The sequence below is a fragment of the Panulirus ornatus genome, chromosome 53 (assembly GCF_036320965.1).
Source record: "Panulirus ornatus isolate Po-2019 chromosome 53, ASM3632096v1, whole genome shotgun sequence".
NCBI lineage: Eukaryota > Metazoa > Arthropoda > Malacostraca > Decapoda > Palinuridae > Panulirus > Panulirus ornatus.
The window spans coordinates 17,831,842-17,852,564 of NC_092276.1; the positions used below are offsets into that span (position 1 = coordinate 17,831,842).

The 20,723-nt window shown below is 40.0% G+C and overlaps 1 protein-coding gene across 1 annotated transcript in view; it reads left to right on the forward strand.

Annotated features, from left to right (window-relative positions):
* Positions 1–16,993, forward strand: part of Not10 (CCR4-NOT transcription complex subunit 10) — a 76,048-nt gene extending 59,055 nt beyond the window's left edge. Inside the window, exons 14-16 of the mRNA XM_071692591.1 lie at positions 1,823–1,932; positions 3,130–3,202; positions 16,454–16,993. Of these exons, the coding sequence (XP_071548692.1) occupies positions 1,823–1,932; positions 3,130–3,202; positions 16,454–16,506 (236 nt within the window). The 3' untranslated portion in view covers positions 16,507–16,993. The remainder of the gene's footprint in view (positions 1–1,822; positions 1,933–3,129; positions 3,203–16,453) is intronic.
* The last annotated feature ends 3,730 nt before the right edge of the window (positions 16,994–20,723 follow it).

A 20,723-nucleotide genomic window follows, 5' to 3' on the forward strand; every position in this document is an offset into this window, starting at 1 on the left:
ATTATGAAGTTTCTTACTTAATTTTTTGTCATGTCCTTTGGTTGCTCAATCCTTATATCTCAAGGAATTGTTCATTGTCCACATTCTTGATCTCTTAAAAACTTAAAAGATTGTGGTCAGGTTACCCTTCACTCTTCTGTCTTCCAGGATGCGTAAATATAAAGCCTCCAGCCTTTCTGTATAACTTAGCTCTCTTAATTCCAGTGTCATATTTTCAGGACCTTCTCTAAGAGCTGTGTGCTTCTGTAATTGTGGTGACCTAACCTGAGAAGCATATTCTAGTTTTGGCTTCGTGTAGGATATGAATAGCATGCTAAATATTTCCTTATCAGTATACTTGAAAGTTATTATGATATTTGCCTTCAGAGGTCATCGCCCTTACTATTCTCTGAATTTGTGACTGATGACAGGTTAGGGATGCTGTCGACTCCCAAGTCTTTCTCGCACATGGAATCCTGAAGCATACTTCATGCTGGGTAGTAATCATATTGAGGCTGTCTTTTGCTTAGTCCCATTCTCATTAGCTTACATTTGCTGGGATTGATTTTCATTAACATTTCACACCAGGTTTGGATACTGTTTAGGTTCCCTTGTAAGCTGATGCATTCCTCTTTGCTTTTAATTTCCCTCTTTGACCTTTGCATTATCTGCAAACATATTCAGGTTAGATGACAGACCTTCAAGCAAATCATCAACATAAATCAAGCAAAGTAGTGTTCCCAGGACCAAACCCAGTGGCACTCTGCTAATCAATTCCACCCATTTAGAGCAGTCTCCTGTAATATGCATTCTCCTTTCCATTCCACAAAGGTAACATATTCCTGCCTAGTGATGTAGCTTCTTAATATGCCTCCCAAATGTTATAGTGGCATATTTTCCAGATACAGACAGTCCACCCAGTCTTCCCTTTTGTCCAGAAATGAACTCTGTCATAAAATTCTAAGAGATTAGATACACATGACCTCTATTCCCTAAAGCCATGCTGTCTCACTCTTAAGAAATTTCCTCAGTAGAAAGTCATCACTTGCTTTTATAATTATGTTTTCGAGAACCTAATGATTGTCAAGAGTAATTTCTGAGTAGTTAGCATTCTGCCTTTCAAGACAAAATGTTTGATCATTACCTATGTTCTTACCATAATCAAAAGCTAGATGTATGATAAAAGGTGAAATACCGTGGTTATGATACTATTAACAATTGTAGTACACCTATTCTTAATTCTAAATGTATTATTATAAAGGTAGTGATCTGTTAATTGCTTGAGGTGCATCAAAAGATGTGGCTATTCAGAAGGCATTTTAATTATGAGGGTAAAATAATGCTTGTAGATAAATATCTTTATGTGCAGCAGTATATGCAGTTATCAAGAGCTCTAGCGTTTAATATTTTGTCTGTCATACTACAGGAGCTTAGAATGTACAAAAATGATCTTTGAGCTTATGTGCACTTCATCTAGGCTATGTAGTAAACATCAATTATCTTTACCTCTTTTCTATTTGACATGGGCTGTTACACTATAGGAGCTTAGTATGTATAAAAATGATCTTTTGAATGTATGTGTTCTTGATCTAAGCTGTGTAGTAAACATCAATTATTTTTGCCTTTTTTCTGTTTGGTGTGAGTTTTGTCACATCATAGGAGTTTAGTATGTATGAAAATGATCTCAAGTTTATGTGCTTTTGATCTAGACTGTGTAGTAAACATCATTTACCTTCACCTCTTTTCTGTTTGGCATGGGCTTGATCAAGTGCATGCAACCATGTACTTTTTATAAGACTTTAATTTGTATAACTGTGTTGAAAGTGTTATGTATTTTCCTAAGGATGTTACCCAGGGACCACTGCCACGGCTATGCAAGTGATGCGCTACAACCTTAGTGTTGCTTACACACTACGTGGAGAATTAGAAAAAGCTAGTAATTTGCTCAAAGAAGTAAGTGTGCCTAAATTATGTCACCATAGGTAAATAATTTATCCCTGGGGATAGGGGAGAAAGAATACTTCCCACGTATTCCCTGCGTGTCGTAGAAGGCGACTAAAAGGGGAGGGACGGGGGGCTGGAAATCCTCCCCTCTCATTTTTTTTTTTAATTTTCCAAAAGAAGGAACAGAGGAGGCCAGGTGAGGATATTCCCTCAGGGGCCCAGTCCTCTGTTCTTAACGCTACCTTGCTAACGTGGGAAATGGCGAATAGTTTGAAAGAAAGAAGGTAAATTTTAAGTATGAGCTTCATAACATTGAGTGTCATCATTTCTAGCACTGATTTTATGATTCTTATTAGTTTGTAGTTTATGAGGATGGAGGTTGAGGAGTAATTATTAATATTTGTCTGTAGTATTGAAACTGTATTTTTCAAAAGTAGGTGTGTGCATTATTAGAGGAGTGAATTATGAAAGCAAAGAGATTGAATATTAGTTAATGTTTGTTAAGAGAAATATTGACACAGATAGGTTAGAAGAGGATAAAGACACAAAAATTTATCATAAATTGGTTGATAATAGTGATCTAACCAGACTATGTTTTTATGCTCAAGATGCAGTAATTTGTCATTTTTTCAAAATTGCATGATGGGACATTGTAGAAGTAAAAATGATCAAAACATTGGTACTAGTTCTATTCTGCTACTTGAAAAGGCCACATAGAGATTATCAAAGCTCTCTAATTAGAAAGGTAGTGAACTTTGCTGAAATAGGAAAGTTGAACAAAATAATTTGTTACTCCCTTTCTGCCCATTCATTTCATTCACATTACTCAAAGTAGACAAATGTATTCCAACTCCTGGACAGTCACCTGAAATAAACTTATAGAAAGCTAAATTCACATAAGTTGTGAAGATTATCTTGTCGTATGAGCCTGCGCATTATCTTTTTAGATAAATTGCACAAGTTGCAATCTAAAACAGTGTTAGGCACAACACTGGGTGTTATTTATACCTTCAGCTTACCCACTGTATACTTGAAGGTAAACCAATGCCAGAAGTTTTATTGATACATACTGGATATGTTTTTTTTTTTACTTTCCTTTCCTATTACAAGATAAAGAATTAAGCCTATGCATTTATGCTGCTAGCATGTAGTGGAGACTTAAGGATTGTAATGCACTCTTGTTTTTCTTTGACAACTTTTTTTCAGGTGTGGAATGAAAGTAATGGTAACATGCCAGCGCAAGTCATCATGCTGGCTATGTACATACAGTTACGAATGGGTAAGTACATAGAAAAAGGAAGAAAAAAATCACAATTATTGCTGTAAGAGATTTATGGATCACAAGTGGCAGAATTAAGGATAGAGATGATTTTTGTAAAGCTTAATCAACTTTAGGAAAGGTAAAAGGTTGCATGACTAGCTGTTTAATGAAGAAATTAGATTTAAGACATTCACATAACTGTAGCTTTTGATGGAGTGGTGGAGAGAAATTTTGCTTTTGATCAGTGGAAAAGAAATTCTTTTTTATTTGCTGCAACATATTGATGAGCATCTCAGGATTTGAAAGATATGAATTATTGAAGAGATCTCTTAGAAAAACTAGTTTTGAACTGAAAGGTATTTTAGAGTATGTTTTCTGCGAGGAGGGAGGGTTCCTTTCCAGTTATGAGAGATCCCTGAGAGCATTAGTTACACTTGAGATCCCACCTAACATAGGAAAAATAGGAAAAATAATCCCTAGAAGTACACAATGTATCTGGTCATTCTTGCATCTCAGCAAATCTCAAACCTTGTTGAATAACAAATACCTTTGCTCAATAGCAGTATCATAACCAGTGAGGTTAGAAGGTGCTGCTTCTTCAGTAGGGGCTCAATAATTGGGAAAACTTGAATTTCAGTGTTTTGAGGGGTACTCTAGTTTTCTTCAGTGTTCAAGTCTCACCCTGCCTTCCTGTAGTGATCTCGTCAGCACACCCTTAGGAGTGGAACTGAATGGGGAGGCATTGCCCACCGCATTGGGCAGCAGTTTTTAAAACAAACACTTGAGGTGTATTGAGGTTTTAGTTTTTTTGGAAAATCTGCGAGCCCTCTGTCAGTGACCTGTCAAGGGTCTGGCACTTAAGATTAAGAAGAGACATGGGGTCCATCATTTATGCTGGGAAGTAAGGGGGATGAGCAATTGAGGATGATGGCTCTGAATGTTAATGAGATAACTGTTGAGAGTAAAAGGAAGGAGCTTGTGGAGAAATTTAAAAGTTATAATTGGATATGCTGAAGGTTGGGGGAAACCCATATCCTTGGGTAGGGTGTATGAAGTGAAAATGGAAATGTTGAATGCAACTTGTGGGAGGGTGTGGAAGGAAGAGTAGTATGGACAGGAATGAATGGGCATTCTTAGGGAAGAATGTGCAATTGTGCTCTCACTAAGTGTATGGGAGGGTGTTACAGAGCGTGGATGGATTAGATCAAGAATAGTGTAGGTGAAAAGAAAGATTGGAATTGCAAAGTATTCCTGGGTATGTGTATATGTGCTTGTGAATATGAAGACTGTGTGAGGAAGCATTTCTTGAGATATTTGAACGATTGTATAAATGGGTTTGAGAAGGAGAGAAAAGTGGTTTTAATGGTGATATGAATATGAAGGTGGTATGTGATGAAATTGGTAAGATTGTTGAATGGGGAGTGCCTGGGATAAATGAGAATGGAAATTATCATGTAGATGTCTGTGCTGAGAAGAGTTTATTCCTTTTAAACTCCTTTTTTCAGCGCAAGATGATCTTCAGATGTACATGGATGAGAAACGGTGGAAGAAAAGAACAAAAGGGGTTGATTGACTAAGTGGCAGTGGATGAAAGGTTGTTGTGAGAGAGTTCTTTGGAGAGTCTGACCATTTTGCAGTTCTTGTGGAGGTGAGGATCACAGTGAAGTGGAGTTACAGTGTAAGCGAGAGGATGAATCAGAAAGAATGCAAGGAGATTTACGAAAGAAGGGTGATCGAAGGCTTTGATAAAAGTGCAGTAATTGTAGAAATGGAGTCATATGTGAATGAGTGGTTTAAAATGTTTATAGAAAGACTTCAAAGTTGTAGAATTAGTATTTGGATACAAGGTTTTGAGATATAAGAATAAAAGGGGAAATGCATGGTGGACTGATGAGATTAGACATGCTGTGGAAGAGAAGAAAAAGGTATATGGTCGACTTCAGGAAAGGAATGTACCAGTGAAAGTTTAGCAAAGGAGGAGGGAAGAATACAAGATGTGTAGCTGAATATTAAGAACTGATACAGGAAAGCCAAGGAGTACATGAAGATTTGGAAGGAAGTTGAATGAAAAGTTTTTGGAAAATCAGAAAATGTACTGGATAAAGATGAAAAAGGAAAGAGGTGGATGTAAGAGTAGAAAAGTAAATAAGTAAGGAAGTGGAGTTGCCAAATCAAAAGGAGGTAGTGGAAGGTAAATGGAAAGAGTATTTTCAAGAACTGATGAATGTGGGTGAAAGAAAAGCAACAATTACATGTATGGGTATTGAGGATAGAAGGAAAAAAATATTAGAGCAGGGGCCTATAGCAAGCATGAAGGTAAAAAGGGCTAGAATGAGGTTAAAGATAGGAAGAGCACCTAGAGTGGATGGGGTTACAGCTGAAAAGTTTAAGTATGGAGAAGAAAGTGTGATAGAATGGATACATTTGATATGTAATTTATCATGGAAACAAAAGGTTGTGCCTTAGGATTGGGTGAAAGCTATTATTGTTTGTTTTTTCAAAGGAAAAATTGCTAAAGATTTATGGAGCAATTATTAGGGAGTAAGTCTTAAGTATACAAGGAAAAATGTATGTAAGTGTGTTAAGTGATAGAGTGATGGAGGAGACAATGCAAAATAAATGAGCAAGAGGTTTTAGGAGAGGGTGGGGATGTATCAGATTTTTTTTTGTGAAATGACAGTTGAGAAATATCTAGCAAAGGTAAGAAGTTGCATGCAGCATTTATGGATCTGGAGTAATTGTATGAAAGAGTTGAGTGGAATGCTTTATTGGATGTGTTAAGGATATATGGGATAGGGGACAACTGTTGGGTGGTGCGAAAGCTTTTATTGAGTAGCATATGCAAGTGTGAGAGTAAATGAAGAGTTTATCAAAAGTTTTGGTTTATATGTTGGTGTGATGCTTGTCTGTGTGATGTCATTTTGGCTTTTTAGCATATGTATAAATGGAGTGATAAGAGAGGTGAAAGAAAAACTTGGGAAAGGGAATGCAGAGACGGAATGTGGTAGTGAGGTATAGTGGCTGTCGATTAACATGTTTGTGGATGATCCTTTGTTATAAGTGAAGATAAATTGTTGAAGGTTGTATATGTGTTTTATGATGTGCGTAAGCATAGGCAATTGAAGGTAAATGCAAGTAAAAGTAATGGTGTTTGAAAGGAATCAGAGTGAACGTATAGATTTTGCAAAACCCTATAGGGTGAAACAAAAAAATGTAATATAACCTGTTATAGATATTGGGGGGGGATGACTTAAAGAGGTGACAGAAGTTTAAGTATTTTGGAACTTTCATGGGTAAGTTTGGAGATGTGGAAGAAGAGATAAGGTATAGAGTAGTACAGGGTAGAAGAGTCATTAGGTTCCTTAATAGGTTAATGAGAAGAAGAGGTGTAAATATGGAAGTGAAAAAAGGATTAAGAGACAGCATAGTCCTTTCATTCTTTACCTATGCAGCCAAAACATGGATATGGAATGAGTCACAAAAGATCAAGAATCCAAGCTATGGAAATGAGCCATTTGAGAGGAGCATGTGGTATGAACAGATGGAATGAAGAAAGAAATGAGGTGTGTGAGAAATGTGGTATGCTTGGGAATGCAAAGGAGATGAATTGTGGAGTGGTATAGTGGGTGAAATGTGATACTTAAGGGGTTTTGGGCATGTGGAAAGAATGTAAGATGAGCAGTTTACAAGGACAGTGTATGGTAATACACACGAAGGGGTTGGTGTGAGAAGACAACCACCTGTGACATGGGCAAATAGAGTGGAAGAGTCCTAGAGGGAGGGAAATGATGGAAGAATGCTTGGAACATTGTTTGCAAGGGAGGTGTGTAGGGACAGAGTTAATTGGATTTTTTGCTGTGGCCATTCCTCTGAAGTAAGTTCCTGGAGGGAATGAGCATCAGAGACATACATGGATACTCTTTGTGAGTGACTATGGCATGGCAGCCAGCTGTGAAGTTTGTCAGCCACTTTTTGTCATTGTTGTGGTAGCTGTTTTATGACTAGTGTTTCATAAGTATGTTTGTTCTTTGGGACAAGGGATGCCATTAGATTGGGTCAGAAGTGCTTCATGTGTGAGGGGCTGGGTTGGTGCAGATGTGGATCATCTTTGAAGTGCACCAGAGTTGGTTGCAGTGAATTTTGTGCTAAACTATATTTAGAAAGGATTGCTGGTGTTGTTTAGTCTGTGTGTTGTGATTTCTATTTATGGTGAATGGTTTTGTTTGCTTCATGCAGTCTGCAGCTTCTGGGGAGAAGTTTGGATTATGTTTCTTTCTGTATCCTTGTTATATTTTTTGTTGGCTTGGTTGGTAATGATGATGTGTGAAATAGCATAGTATGAATTTTTTATACTCTTGCTGTAGCAAGGTAGCATCTGCATTAGATGAACAGCCTTATTTACACACATCCACACTCCATCTGTCATGTATATTTCAAAAGCCTACTATCAACATCCCAGCCTCTCAGACTACTCCACAATTTAGCTTGATGATTTTATATTTCTTGGTACAGCCCACTAAGAGCATGTCACCTATATATAAATATATATATATATATATATATATATATATATATATATATATATATATATATATATATATATATATTTTTTTTTTTTTTTATTATACTTTGTCGCTGTCTCCCGCGTTTGCGAGGTAGCGCAAGGAAACAGACGAAAGAAATGGCCCAACCCCCCCCCATACACATGTATATACATACGTCCACACACGCAAATATACATACCTACACAGCTTTCCATGGTTTACCCCAGACGCTTCACATGCCCTGCTTCAATCCACTGACAGCACGTCAACCCCGGTATACCACATCGCTCCAATTCACTCTATTCCTTGCCCTCCTTTCACCCTCCTGCATGTTCAGGCCCCGATCACACAAAATCTTTTTCACTCCATCTTTCCACCTCCAATTTGGTCTCCCTCTTCTCCTTGTTCCCTCCACCTCCGACACATATATCCTCTTGGTCAATCTTTCCTCACTCATCCTCTCCATGTGCCCAAACCACTTCAAAATACCCTCTTCTGCTCTCTCAACCACGCTCTTTTTATTTCCACACATCTCTCTTACCCTTACGTTACTCACTCGATCAAACCACCTCACACCAAACATTGTCCTCAAACATCTCATTTCCAGCACATCCATCCTCCTGCGCACAACTCTATCCATAGCCCACGCCTCGCAACCATACAACATTGTTGGAACCACTATTCCTTCAAACATACCCATTTTTGCTTTCCGAGATAATGTTCTCGACTTCCACACATTCTTCAAGGCCCCCAGGATTTTTGCCCCCTCCCCCACCCTATGATCCACTTCCGCTTCCATGGTTCCATCCGCTGCCAGATCCACTCCCAGATATCTAAAACACTTCACTTCCTCCAGTTTTTCTCCATTCAAACTCACCTCCCAATTGACTTGACCCTCAACCCTACTGTACCTAATAACCTTGCTCTTATTCACATTTACTCTTAACTTTCTTCTTCCACACACTTTTCCAAACTCAGTCACCAGCTTCTGCAGTTTCTCACATGAATCAGCCACCAGCGCTGTATCATCAGCGAACAACAACTGACTCACTTCCCAAGCTCTCTCATCCCCAACAGACTTCATACTTGCCCCTCTTTCCAAAACTCTTGCATTTACCTCCCAAACAACCCTATCCATAAACAAATTAAACAACCATGGAGACATCACACACCCCTGCCGCAAACCTACATTCACTGAGAACCAATCACTTTCCTCTCTTCCTACACGTACACATGCCTTACATCCTCGATAAAAACTTTTCACTGCTTCTAACAACTTTCCTCCCACACCATATATTCTTAATACCTTCCACAGAGCATCTCTATCAACTCTATCATATGCCTTCTCCAGATCCATAAATGCTACATACAAATCCATTTGCTTTTCTAAGTATTTCTCACATACATTCTTCAAAGCAAACACCTGATCCACACATCCTCTACCACTTCTGAAACCACACTGCTCTTCCCCAATCTGATGCTCTGTACATGCCTTCACCCTCTCAATCAATACCCTCCCATATAATTTACCAGGAATACCAGGAATATATATATATATATATATATATATATATATATATATATATATATATATATATATTTATTTATATATTATTATACTTTGTCGCTGTCTCCCGCGTTTGCGAGGTAGCGCAAATATATATATATATATATATATATATATAGTGGCAGATATAGGGTGTTTTGGTCGAGGTGGTGTGCAAAGTGAGAGGGTTAGGGAAAATGATTTGGTAAACAGAGAAGAGGTAGTGAAAGCTTTGCGGAAGATGAAAGCCGGCAAGGCAGCAGGTTTGGATGGTATTGCAGTGGAATTTATTAAAAAAGGGGGTGACTGTATTGTTGACTGGTTGGTAAGGTTATTTAATGTATGTATGACTCATGGTGAGGTGCCTGAGGATTGGCGGAATGCGTGCATAGTGCCATTGTACAAAGGCAAAGGGGATAAGAGTGAGTGCTCAAATTACAGAGGTATAAGTTTGTTGAGTATTCCTGGTAAATTATATGGGAGGGTATTGATTGAGAGGGTGAGGGCATGTACAGAGCATCAGATTGGGGAAGAGCAGTGTGGTTTCAGAAGTGGTAGAGGATGTGTGGATCAGGTGTTTGCTTTGAAGAATGTATGTGAGAAATACTTAGAAAAGCAAATGGATTTGTATGTAGCATTTATGGATCTGGAGAAGGCATATGATAGAGTTGATAGAGATGCTCTGTGGAAGGTATTAAGAATATATGGTGTGGGAGGAAAGTTGTTAGAAGCAGTGAAAAGTTTTTATCGAGGATGTAAGGCATGTGTACGTGTAGGAAGAGAGGAAAGTGATTGGTTCTCAGTGAATGTAGGTTTGCGGCAGGGGTGTGTGATGTCTCCATGGTTGTTTAATTTGTTTATGGATGGGGTTGTTAGGGAGGTAAATGCAAGAGTTTTGGAAAGAGGGGCAAGTATGAAGTCTGTTGGGGATGAGAGAGCTTGGGAAGTGAGTCAGTTGTTGTTCGCTGATGATACAGCGCTGGTGGCTGATTCATGTGAGAAACTGCAGAAGCTGGTGACTGAGTTTGGTAAAGTGTGTGGAAGAAGAAAGTTAAGAGTAAATGTGAATAAGAGCAAGGTTATTAGGTACAGTAGGGTTGAGGGTCAAGTCAATTGGGAGGTGAGTTTGAATGGAGAAAAACTGGAGGAAGTGAAGTGTTTTAGATATCTGGGAGTGGATCTGGCAGCGGATGGAACCATGGAAGCGGAAGTGGATCATAGGGTGGGGGAGGGGGCGAAAATTCTGTGGGGCCTTGAGGAATGTGTGGAAGTCGAGAACATTATCTCGGAAAGCAAAAATGGGTATGTTTGAAGGAATAGTGGTTCCAACAATGTTGTATGGTTGTGAGGCGTGGGCTATGGATAGAGTTGTGCGCAGGAGGATGGTTGTGCTGGAAATGAGATGTTTGAGGACAATGTGTGGTGTGAGGTGGTTTGATCGAGTGAGTAACGTAAGGGTAAGAGAGATGTGTGGAAATAAAAAGAGCGTGGTTGAGAGAGCAGAAGAGGGTGTTTTGAAGTGGTTTGGGCACATGGAGAGAATGAGTGAGGAAAGATTGACCAAGAGGATATATGTGTCGGAGGTGGAGGGAACGAGGAGAAGAGGGAGACCAAATTGGAGGTGGAAAGATGGAGTGAAAAAGATTTTGTGTGATCGGGGCCTGAACACGCAGGAGGGTGAAAGGAGGGCAAGGAATAGAGTGAATTGGAGCGATGTGGTATACTGGGTTTGACGTGTTGTCAGTGGATTGAATCAAGGCATGTGAAGCGTCTGGGGTAAACCATGGAAAGCTGTGTAGGTATGTATATTTGCGTGTGTGGACGTATGTATATACATGTGTATGGGGGGGGGGTTGGGCCATTTCTTTCGTCTGTTTCCTTGCGCTACCTCGCAAACGCGGGAGACAGCGACAAAGTATAATAAAAAAAAAATATATATATATATATATATATATATATATATATATATATATATATATATATATATATATATATATATACATCAGTTTAATTCATTTTATCCTATGCACACCTCTGACCCTCCTGAATGTTCATACTCTACTACCCCAAAGCCTCTTTTTGCCTTCACCCTCTCACTCAATACCCTCCCATATAATTTACCAGGAATATTCAACAAACTTATACCTCTGTAATTTGAGGACTCACTTTTATCCCCTTTGCCTTTGTACAATGGCACTATGTATGCATTCAGCCAATCCTTAGGCACTTCACCATGAGCCATACATACATTAAATATCCTTACCAACCAGTCAACAACACAGTCACCCCCTTTTTTAATAAATTCCACTCTAATATCATCCAAACCCACTGCCTTACCAGCTTTCATCTTCCACAAAGCTTTCACTACCTCCTCTCTCTTTACCAAATCATTTTCCCTAACCCTCTCACTTCACACACCACCTCGACCAAACACCCTATATCTGCCCTTCTATCATCTAACACATTCAACAAACCTTCAAAATACTCACTCTATCTCCTTCTCACTCACCACTACTTGTTATTACCTCCCCATTAGCCCCCTTCACCGATGTTCCCATTTGTTCTCTTGTCTTACGCACTTTATTTACCTCCTTCCAAAACATCTTTTTATTCTCCCTAAAATTTAATGATACTCTCTCACCCCAATTCTCATTTGCCCTCTTTTTCACCTCTTGCACCTTTCTCTTGACCTCCTGCCTCTTTCTTTTATACATCTCCCAGTCATTTGCACTATTTCCCTGCAAAAATTTTCCAAATGCCTCTCTCTTTTCTTTCACTAAGAATCTTACTTCTTCATCCCACCACTCACTACCCTTTCTAATCTGCCCACCTCCCATGCTTTCTCATGCCACAAGCATCTTTTGCGCAAGCCATCACTGCTTCCCTAAATATAACCCATTCCTTCCCCACTCCCCTTACTTCCTTTGCTCTCACCTTTTTCCATTCTGCACTCAGTCTCTCCTGGTAGAGAGAGAGAGAGAGAGAGAGAGATTGACAAAGAGGATATATATGTCAGAGGTGAAGGGAAGGAGAAGCAGAGGACCAAATTGGAGGTGGAAGGATGGAGTGAAAAAGATTTTGAGCAATCGGGGCCTGAACATACAGGAGGGTGAAAGGCGTGCAAGGAATAAAGTGAATTAGAACGATGTGGTATACTGGGGTCGATGTGCTGTCAATGGATTGAACCAGGGTATGTGAAGCGTCTGGGATAAACTATGGAAAGGTCTGTCGGGTCTGGGTGTGGAAAGGGAGCTGTGGTTTCTGTGCATTACGCATGACAGCTAGAGAATGAATGTGAACGAATGTGGCCTTTATGTCTTTTCCTGGCTATCTTGCTGGAAGGGGGTGGAGGAATGCTATTTCATGTGTGTTGGGCTGGTGATGGGAATGGATGAAGGCAGCAAGTGTGAATGTGTACATGTGTATATATGTTTATGTATATATACGTTGAAATGTAAAGGTATGTATATATGTGTGTGTGTGGGCATTTATGTATATACATATGCATGTGGGTGGGTTTCTGTTTCCTTGTGCTACCTTTTTAATGCGGGAGACGGCTCTGAAGTATTATAAAAAAAAAAAAAAATATGTATATATATATATATATATATATATATATATATATATATATATATATATATACATATACATATATATTTTTTTTTTTTTCGCTGTCTCCCACGTTTGCGAGGTAGCGCAAGGAAACAGACGAAAGAAATGGCCCAACCCACCCCCATACACATGTATATACATACGTCCACACACGCAAATATACATACCTACACAGCTTTCCATGGTTTACCCCAGACGCTTCACATGCCTTGATTCAATCCACTGACGGCACGTCAACCCCGATATACCACATCGATACAATTCACTCTATTCCTTGCACGCCTTTCCCCCTCCTGCATGTTCAGGCCCCGATCACACAAAATCTTTTTCACTCCATCTTTCCACCTCCCATTTGGTCTCCCACTTCTCCTCGTTCCCTCCACCTCCGACACATATATCCTCTTGGTCAATCTTTCCCCACTCATTCTCTCCATGTGCCCAAACCATTTCAAAACACCCTCTTCTGCTCTCTCAACCATGCTCTTTTTATTTCCACACATCTCTCTTACCCTTACATTACTTACTCGATCAAACCACCTCACACCACACATTGTCCTCAAACATCTCATTTCCAGCACATCCACCCTCCTGCGCACAACTCTATCCATAGCCCACGCCTCGCAACCATACGACATTGTTGGAACCATTATTCCTTCAAACATACCCAATTTTGCTTTCCGAGATAATGTTCTCGACTTCCACACATTCTTCAACGCTCCCAGGATTTTCGCCCCCTCCCCCACCCTATGATTCATTTCCGCTTCCATGGTTCCATCCGCTGCCAGATCCACTCCCAGATATCTAAAACACTTTACTTCCTCCAGTTTTTCTCCATTCAAACTTACCTCCCAATTGACTTGACCCTCAACCCTACTGTACCTAATAACCTTGCTCTTATTCACATTTACTCTTAACTTTCTTCTTTCACACACTTTACCAAACTCAGTCACCAGCTTCTGCAGTTTCTCACATGAATCAGCCACCAGCGCTGTATCATCAGCGAACAACAACTGACTCACTTCCCAAGCTCTCTCATTCACAACAGACTTCATACTTGCCCCTCTTTCCAAAACTCTTGCATTCACCTCCCTAACAACCCCATCCATCAACAAATTAAACAACCATGGAGACATCACACACCCCTGCCGCAAACCTACATTCACTGAGAACCAATCACTTTCCTCTCTTCCTACACGTACACATGCCTTACATCCTCGATAAAAACTTTTCACTGCTTCTGACAACTTGCCTCCCACACCATATATTCTTAATACCTTCCACAGAGCATCTCTATCAACTCTATCATATGCCTTCTCCAGATTCATAAATGCTACATACACATCCATTTGCTTTTCTAAGTATTTCTCACATACATTCTTCAAAGCAAACACCTGATCCACACATCCTCTACCACTTCTGAAACCACACTGCTCTTCCCCAATCTGATGCTCTGTACATGCCTTCACCCTTTCAATCAATACCCTCCCATATAATTTACCAGGAATACTCAACAAACCTATACCTCTGTAATTTGAGCACTCACTCTTATCCCCTTTGCCTTTGTACAATGGCACTATGCACGCATTCCGCCAATCCTCAGGCACCTCACCATGAGTCATACATACATTAAATAACCTTACCAACCTGTCAACAATACAGTCACCCCCTTTTTTAATAAATTCCACTGCAATACCATCCAAACCTGCTGCCTTGCCGGCTTTCATATATATATATATATATATATATATATATATATATATATATATATATATATATATATATTTTTTTTTTTTTGCTTTGTCGCTGTCTCCCGCGTTTGCGAGGTAGCGCAAGGAAACAGACGAAAGAAATGGCCCAACCCACCCCCATACACATGTATATACATACGTCCACACACACAAATATACATACCTACACAGCTTTCCATGGTTTACCCCAGACGCTTCACATGCCCTGATTCAATCCACTGACAGCACGTCAACCCCGGTACACCACATCGCTCCAATTCACTCTATTCCTTGCCCTCCTTTCACCCTCCTGCATGTTCAGGCCCCGATCACACAAAATCTTTTTCACTCCATCTTTCCACCTCCAATTTGGTCTCCCTCTTCTCCTCGTTCCCTCCACCTCCGACACATACATCCTCTTGGTCCATCTTTCCTCACTCAGTCTCTCCATGTGCCCAAACCATTTCAAAACACCCTCTTCTGCTATCTCAACCACGCTCTTTTTATTTCCACACATCTCTCTTACCCTTACGTTACTTACTCGATCAAACCACCTCACATTGTCCTCAAACATCTCATTTCCAGCACATCCATCCTCCTGCGCACCACTCTATCCATAGCCCACGCCTCGCAACCATACAACATTGTTGGAACCACTATTCCTTCAAACATACCCATTTTTGCTTTCCGAGATAATGTTCTCGACTTCCACACATTCTTCAAGGTTCCCAGAATTTTCGCCCCCTCCCCCATCCTATGATCCACTTCCGCTTCCATGGTTCCATCCACTGCCAGATCCACTCCCAGATATCTAAAACACTTTACTTCCTCCAGTTTTTCTCCATTCAAACTCACCTCCCAATTGACTTGACCCTCAACCCTACTGTACCTAATAACCTTGCTCTTATTCACATTTACTCTTAACTTTCTTCTTTCACACACTTTACCAAACTCAGTCACCAGCTTCTGCAGTTTCTCACATGAATCAGCCACCAGCGCTGTATCATCAGCGAACAACAACTGACTCACTTCCCAAGCTCTCTCATCCCCAACAGACTTCATACTTGCCCCTCTTTCCAAAACTCTTGCATTCACCTCCCTAACAACCCCATCCATAAACAAATTAAACAACCATGGAGACATCACACACCCCTGCCGCAAACCTACATTCACTGAGAACCAATCACTTTCCTCTCTTCCTACACGTACACATGCCTTACATCCTCGATAAAAACTTTTCACTGCTTCTAACAACTTGCCTCCCACACCATATATTCTTAATACCTTCCACAGAGCATCTCTATCAACTCTATCATATCCCTTCTCCAGATCCATAAATGCTACATACAAATCCATTTGCTTTTCTAAGTATTTCTCACATACATTCTTCAAAGCAAACACCTGATCCACACATCCTCTACCACTTCTGAAACCACACTGCTCTTCCCCAATCTGATGCTCTGTACATGCCTTCACCCTCTCAATCAATACCCTCCCATATAATTTACCAGGAACACTCAACAAACTTATACCTCTGTAATTTGAGCACTCACTCTTATCCCCTTTGCCTTTGTACAATGGCACTATGCACGCATTCCGCCAATCCTCAGGCACCTCACCATGAGTCATACATACATTAAATAACCTTACCAACCAGTCAACAATACAGTCACCCCCTTTTTTAATAAATTCCACTGCAATACCATCCAAACCTGCTGCCTTGCCGGCATATATATATATATATATATATATATATATATATATATATATATATATATATATATATATATATAAATGAGGGACATTATAAAGTTTAACTAAGCTATATTTCTTTTGGCAGGTCATGTTGATATTATGAAGAATATTGTTAAGAACAATATATTACTAACCTGAAGACCTTGATGCATGGTGGAATACAAATGTTGGATTTTTCAACTTATGTGAGTAGCTCTTCCAGCAAACATGAAGGTAGTGTTCATGAAATTCTATTTCATGCATAATATAGGGGAATCAAAACTAAAGGGACAAGGGCTGGGGAACCCAAATCTCAAAATTATTTTCCACAAAAAGTGCAAACATGTGGACTTCATCTACCAATTGTACAAGGGAATGGAATTAATAATAGATTTATATAAAACTTTTGTTGGGTATTGAAATGAGATGTTGTTGAATGAAGCATGCCGCTCCTACATTCTACAATAGAGAAACTGTCTCTTGGCATCATATGTAATGTTTATTATAGAATGAATCATTTTACTGTCAGTTATTGCGGTACCAAAAAGAATATTTGGATTTTGGTATCCTGTACGAGAACTGTTTTCTGTACATTATACTAATTAACATTACTAATTTGGAAATAAATGGTACTTCCTATCCTAAATTTTTGTTTGAATATCCCTTTACAAGTTTCTTAATATTAGGTTGTATTTAGAAGGTACTTACCCACAGTACAAAAAAACCTTGTCTGCCTCCCCATCCATTTTCAGAGGTGATGCCACACTTACATTTTATTACTCTGTCATCTCTTCCTTGGCCTTGATTAACATCTGCAGATGTCTAGGTATGGAAATGGCAAGGTTCCTGTAATATTTCAGACCCATATTTTGGTTCCATAGGAACTTGATCTGAATAGGGCAAAGCACTGATGAGGTGTTGCAGGAAGCAGCCACCCAGTGTGCCTAGAAATTTTACATGTACTGACATTTTCTTGCTTCCACTTGAGAATTCTATCCTCCTTAAAAAAGTAAAAGCAATCATCTTGAAGAACTTGTGGAAGAAATGCAGTGCCTGGAAGAGAAATTCCTAAATTGAAATGGTATCCAGGAAGAGTAAAGTACAGCCTTCCCTCAATATGGTCTGAGTGAACAGATACATGATGATTTTACCTTGAGGGCATCATGTGCGTGTAGCCACAATAAACCTTACTGTATATCACTTTTGAAAATATATGAAATATAACGGGAGTGGACAATGTTTTTTTGTGGACACTACTGTACATCCTATTTCTCTTTGACTAATTGCATTCATATTTAAAGAAAAAGCTAAAAGAGAGTGGTTTTCTGGCAAAAACTTTTTCAACATTGGATATTAACATACAGTAATTAAAAGGGGTTTACTTAGAAAAACAAATGGATTTGTATGTAGCATTTATGGATCTCGAGAAGGCATATGATAGATGCTCTGTGGAAGGTATTAAGAGTATATGGTGTGGGAGGCAAGTTGCTAGAAGCAGAGAAAAGTTTTTATCAAGGATGTAAGGCATATGTATGAGTAGGAAGAGAGGAAAGTGATTGGTTCTCAGTGAATGTCGGGTTGCAGCAGGGGTGCATGATGTCTCCATGGTTGTTTAATTTGTTTATGGATGGGGTTGTTACAGAGGTGAATGCAAGAGTTTTGGAGAAAGGGGCAAGTATGCAATCTGTTGTGGATGAGAGGACTTGGAAAGTGAGTCAGTTGTTGTTCGCTGATGATACAGCGCTGGCGGCTGATTCAGGTGAGAAACTGCAGAAGCTGGTGACTGAGTTTGGTAAACTTTGAATGGAGAAAAAGTGGAGGAAGTGAAATGTTTTAGATATCTGGGAATGGATTTGGCAGCGGATGGAACCATGGAAGCAGAAGTGAGTCACAGGGTGGGGGGAGGGGGCGAAAGTTCTGGGAGCGTTAAAAAATGTGTGGAAGGTGAGAACATTATCTCAGAAAGCAAAAATGGGTATGTTTGAAGGAATAGTGGTTCCAACAATGTTATGTGGCTGTGAGGTGTGGGCTATAGATAGGGTTGCGCGGAGGAGGGTGGATGTGTTGGAAATGAGATGTTCGGAAATAAAAAGAGTGTGGTTGAGAGAGCAGAAGAGGGTGTATTGAAATGATTTGGTCACATGGAGAGAATGAGTGAAGAAAGATTGACAAAGAGGATATATATGTGTCAGAGGTGGAGGGAACGAGGAGAAGTGGGAACCAAATTGGAGGTGGAAGGATGGATTGAAAAAGATTTTGAGTGATCAGGGCATGAACATGCAGGAGGTGAAAGGCATGCAAGGAATAGAGTGAATTGAAATGATGTGGTATACCGGGGTCGAAATGCTGTCAATGGATTGAACCAGTTCATGTGAAGTGTCTGGGGTAAACCGTGGAAAGTTTTGTGGGGCCTCGATGTGGAAAGGGAGCTGTGGTTTCAGTGCATTATACGTCACAGCTAGAGACTGAGTGTGAACAAATGTGGCCTTTATTGTCTTTTCCTAGTGCTACCATGCGTGTATGCGGGAGGAGGGGGTTGTCATTTTATGTTTGGCGGGGTGGTGATGAGAATGAATAAAGGCAGCAAGTATGAATTATGTATATGTGTATATTATGTATATGTCCGTGTATGTATATATATGTATACCTTGAAATTTATAGGTATGTATATGTGTGTGTGTGTGTGTGAACGTGTATGTATATACATGTGTATGTGGGTGGGTTGGGCTATTCTTCCATCTGTTTACTTGCGCTACCTCGCTAACGGGGGAGACAGCAACAAAGTATTATTTTTTATTTATTATACTTTGTCGGTCTCCCACGTCAGCGAGGTAGCACAAGGAAACAGACAAAAGAAAGGCCCAACCCACCCACATACTCATGTATATACATACACGTCCACACACGCACATATACATACCTATACATCTCAACATATACATATATATACACACAGAGACATATACATATATACACATGTACATAATTCAAACTTGCTGCCTTTATTCATTCCTGTCGCCACACATGAAAACCCCGTCCCCCTTATGTGCGCGAGGTAGTGCTAGGAAAAGACAACAAAGTGCTAGGAAAAGGCAACAAAGGCCACACTCGTTCACACTCAGTCTCTAGCTGTCATGTATAATGCACTGAAACCACAGCTCCCTTTCCACATCCAGGCCCCACAAAACTTTCCATGGTTTACCCCAGACGCTTCACATGTCCTGGTTCAATCCTTTGACAGCACGTCGACCCCAGTATACTACATCGTACCAATTCACTATATTCCTTGCACGCCTTTCAACCTCCTGCATGTTCAGGCCCCGATCACTCAAAATCTTTTTCACTCCATCTTTCCACCACCAATCTGGTCTCCCACTTCTCGTTCCCTCCACCTCTGACACATATATCCTCTTTGTCAACCTTTCCTCACTCATTCACTCCATGTGACCAAACCATTTCAAAACACCCTCTTCTGCTCTCTCAACCACACTCTTTTTATTACCACACATCTCTCTTACCCTTTCATTACTTACTCGATCAAACCACCTTACACAACATATTGTCCTCAAACATCTCGTTTCCAGCACATCCACCCTCCTCCACACAACTCAATCTATAGCCCACGCCTCGCAACCATATTACATTGTTGGAACCACTTTTCCTTCAAACATACCCGTTTTTGCTTTCCAAGATAACGTTCTCTACTTCCACACATTTTTCAATGCTCCCAGAACTTTCACCCCTCCCCCACCCTATGATTCACCTCCTCTTCCATGGTTCCATCCACTGCCAAATCCACTCCCAGATATCTAAAACAATTCACTTCCTCTAATTTTTCTCCATTCAGACTTACCTCCCAACTGACTTGTCCCTCAACCCTACTGTACCTAATAACCTTACTCTTATTCACATTTACTCTCAGCTTTCTTCTTTCACACACTTTACCAAACTCAGTCACCAGCTTCTGCAGTTTCTCATCCAAATCAGCCACCATCACTGTATCATCAGTGAACAACAACTGACTCACTTCCCAAGCTCTCTCATCCACAACAGACTGCATACTTGCCCCTCTTTCCAAAACTCTTGCATTCACCTTCCTAACTACCCTCTCTGTACACAAATTAAACAACCATAGAGACATCACACACCCCTGCCGCAAACCAATATTCACTGAGAACCAATCACTTTCCTCTCTGCCTACACGTACACATGCCTTGCGTCCTTGATAAAAAGTTTTCACTGCTTCTAACAACTTACCTCCCACACCATACATTCTTAATACCTTCCACAGAGCATCTCTATCATATGCCTTCTCCAGATCCATAAATGCTACATACAAATCCATTTGCTTTTCTAAGTATTTCTCACATACATTC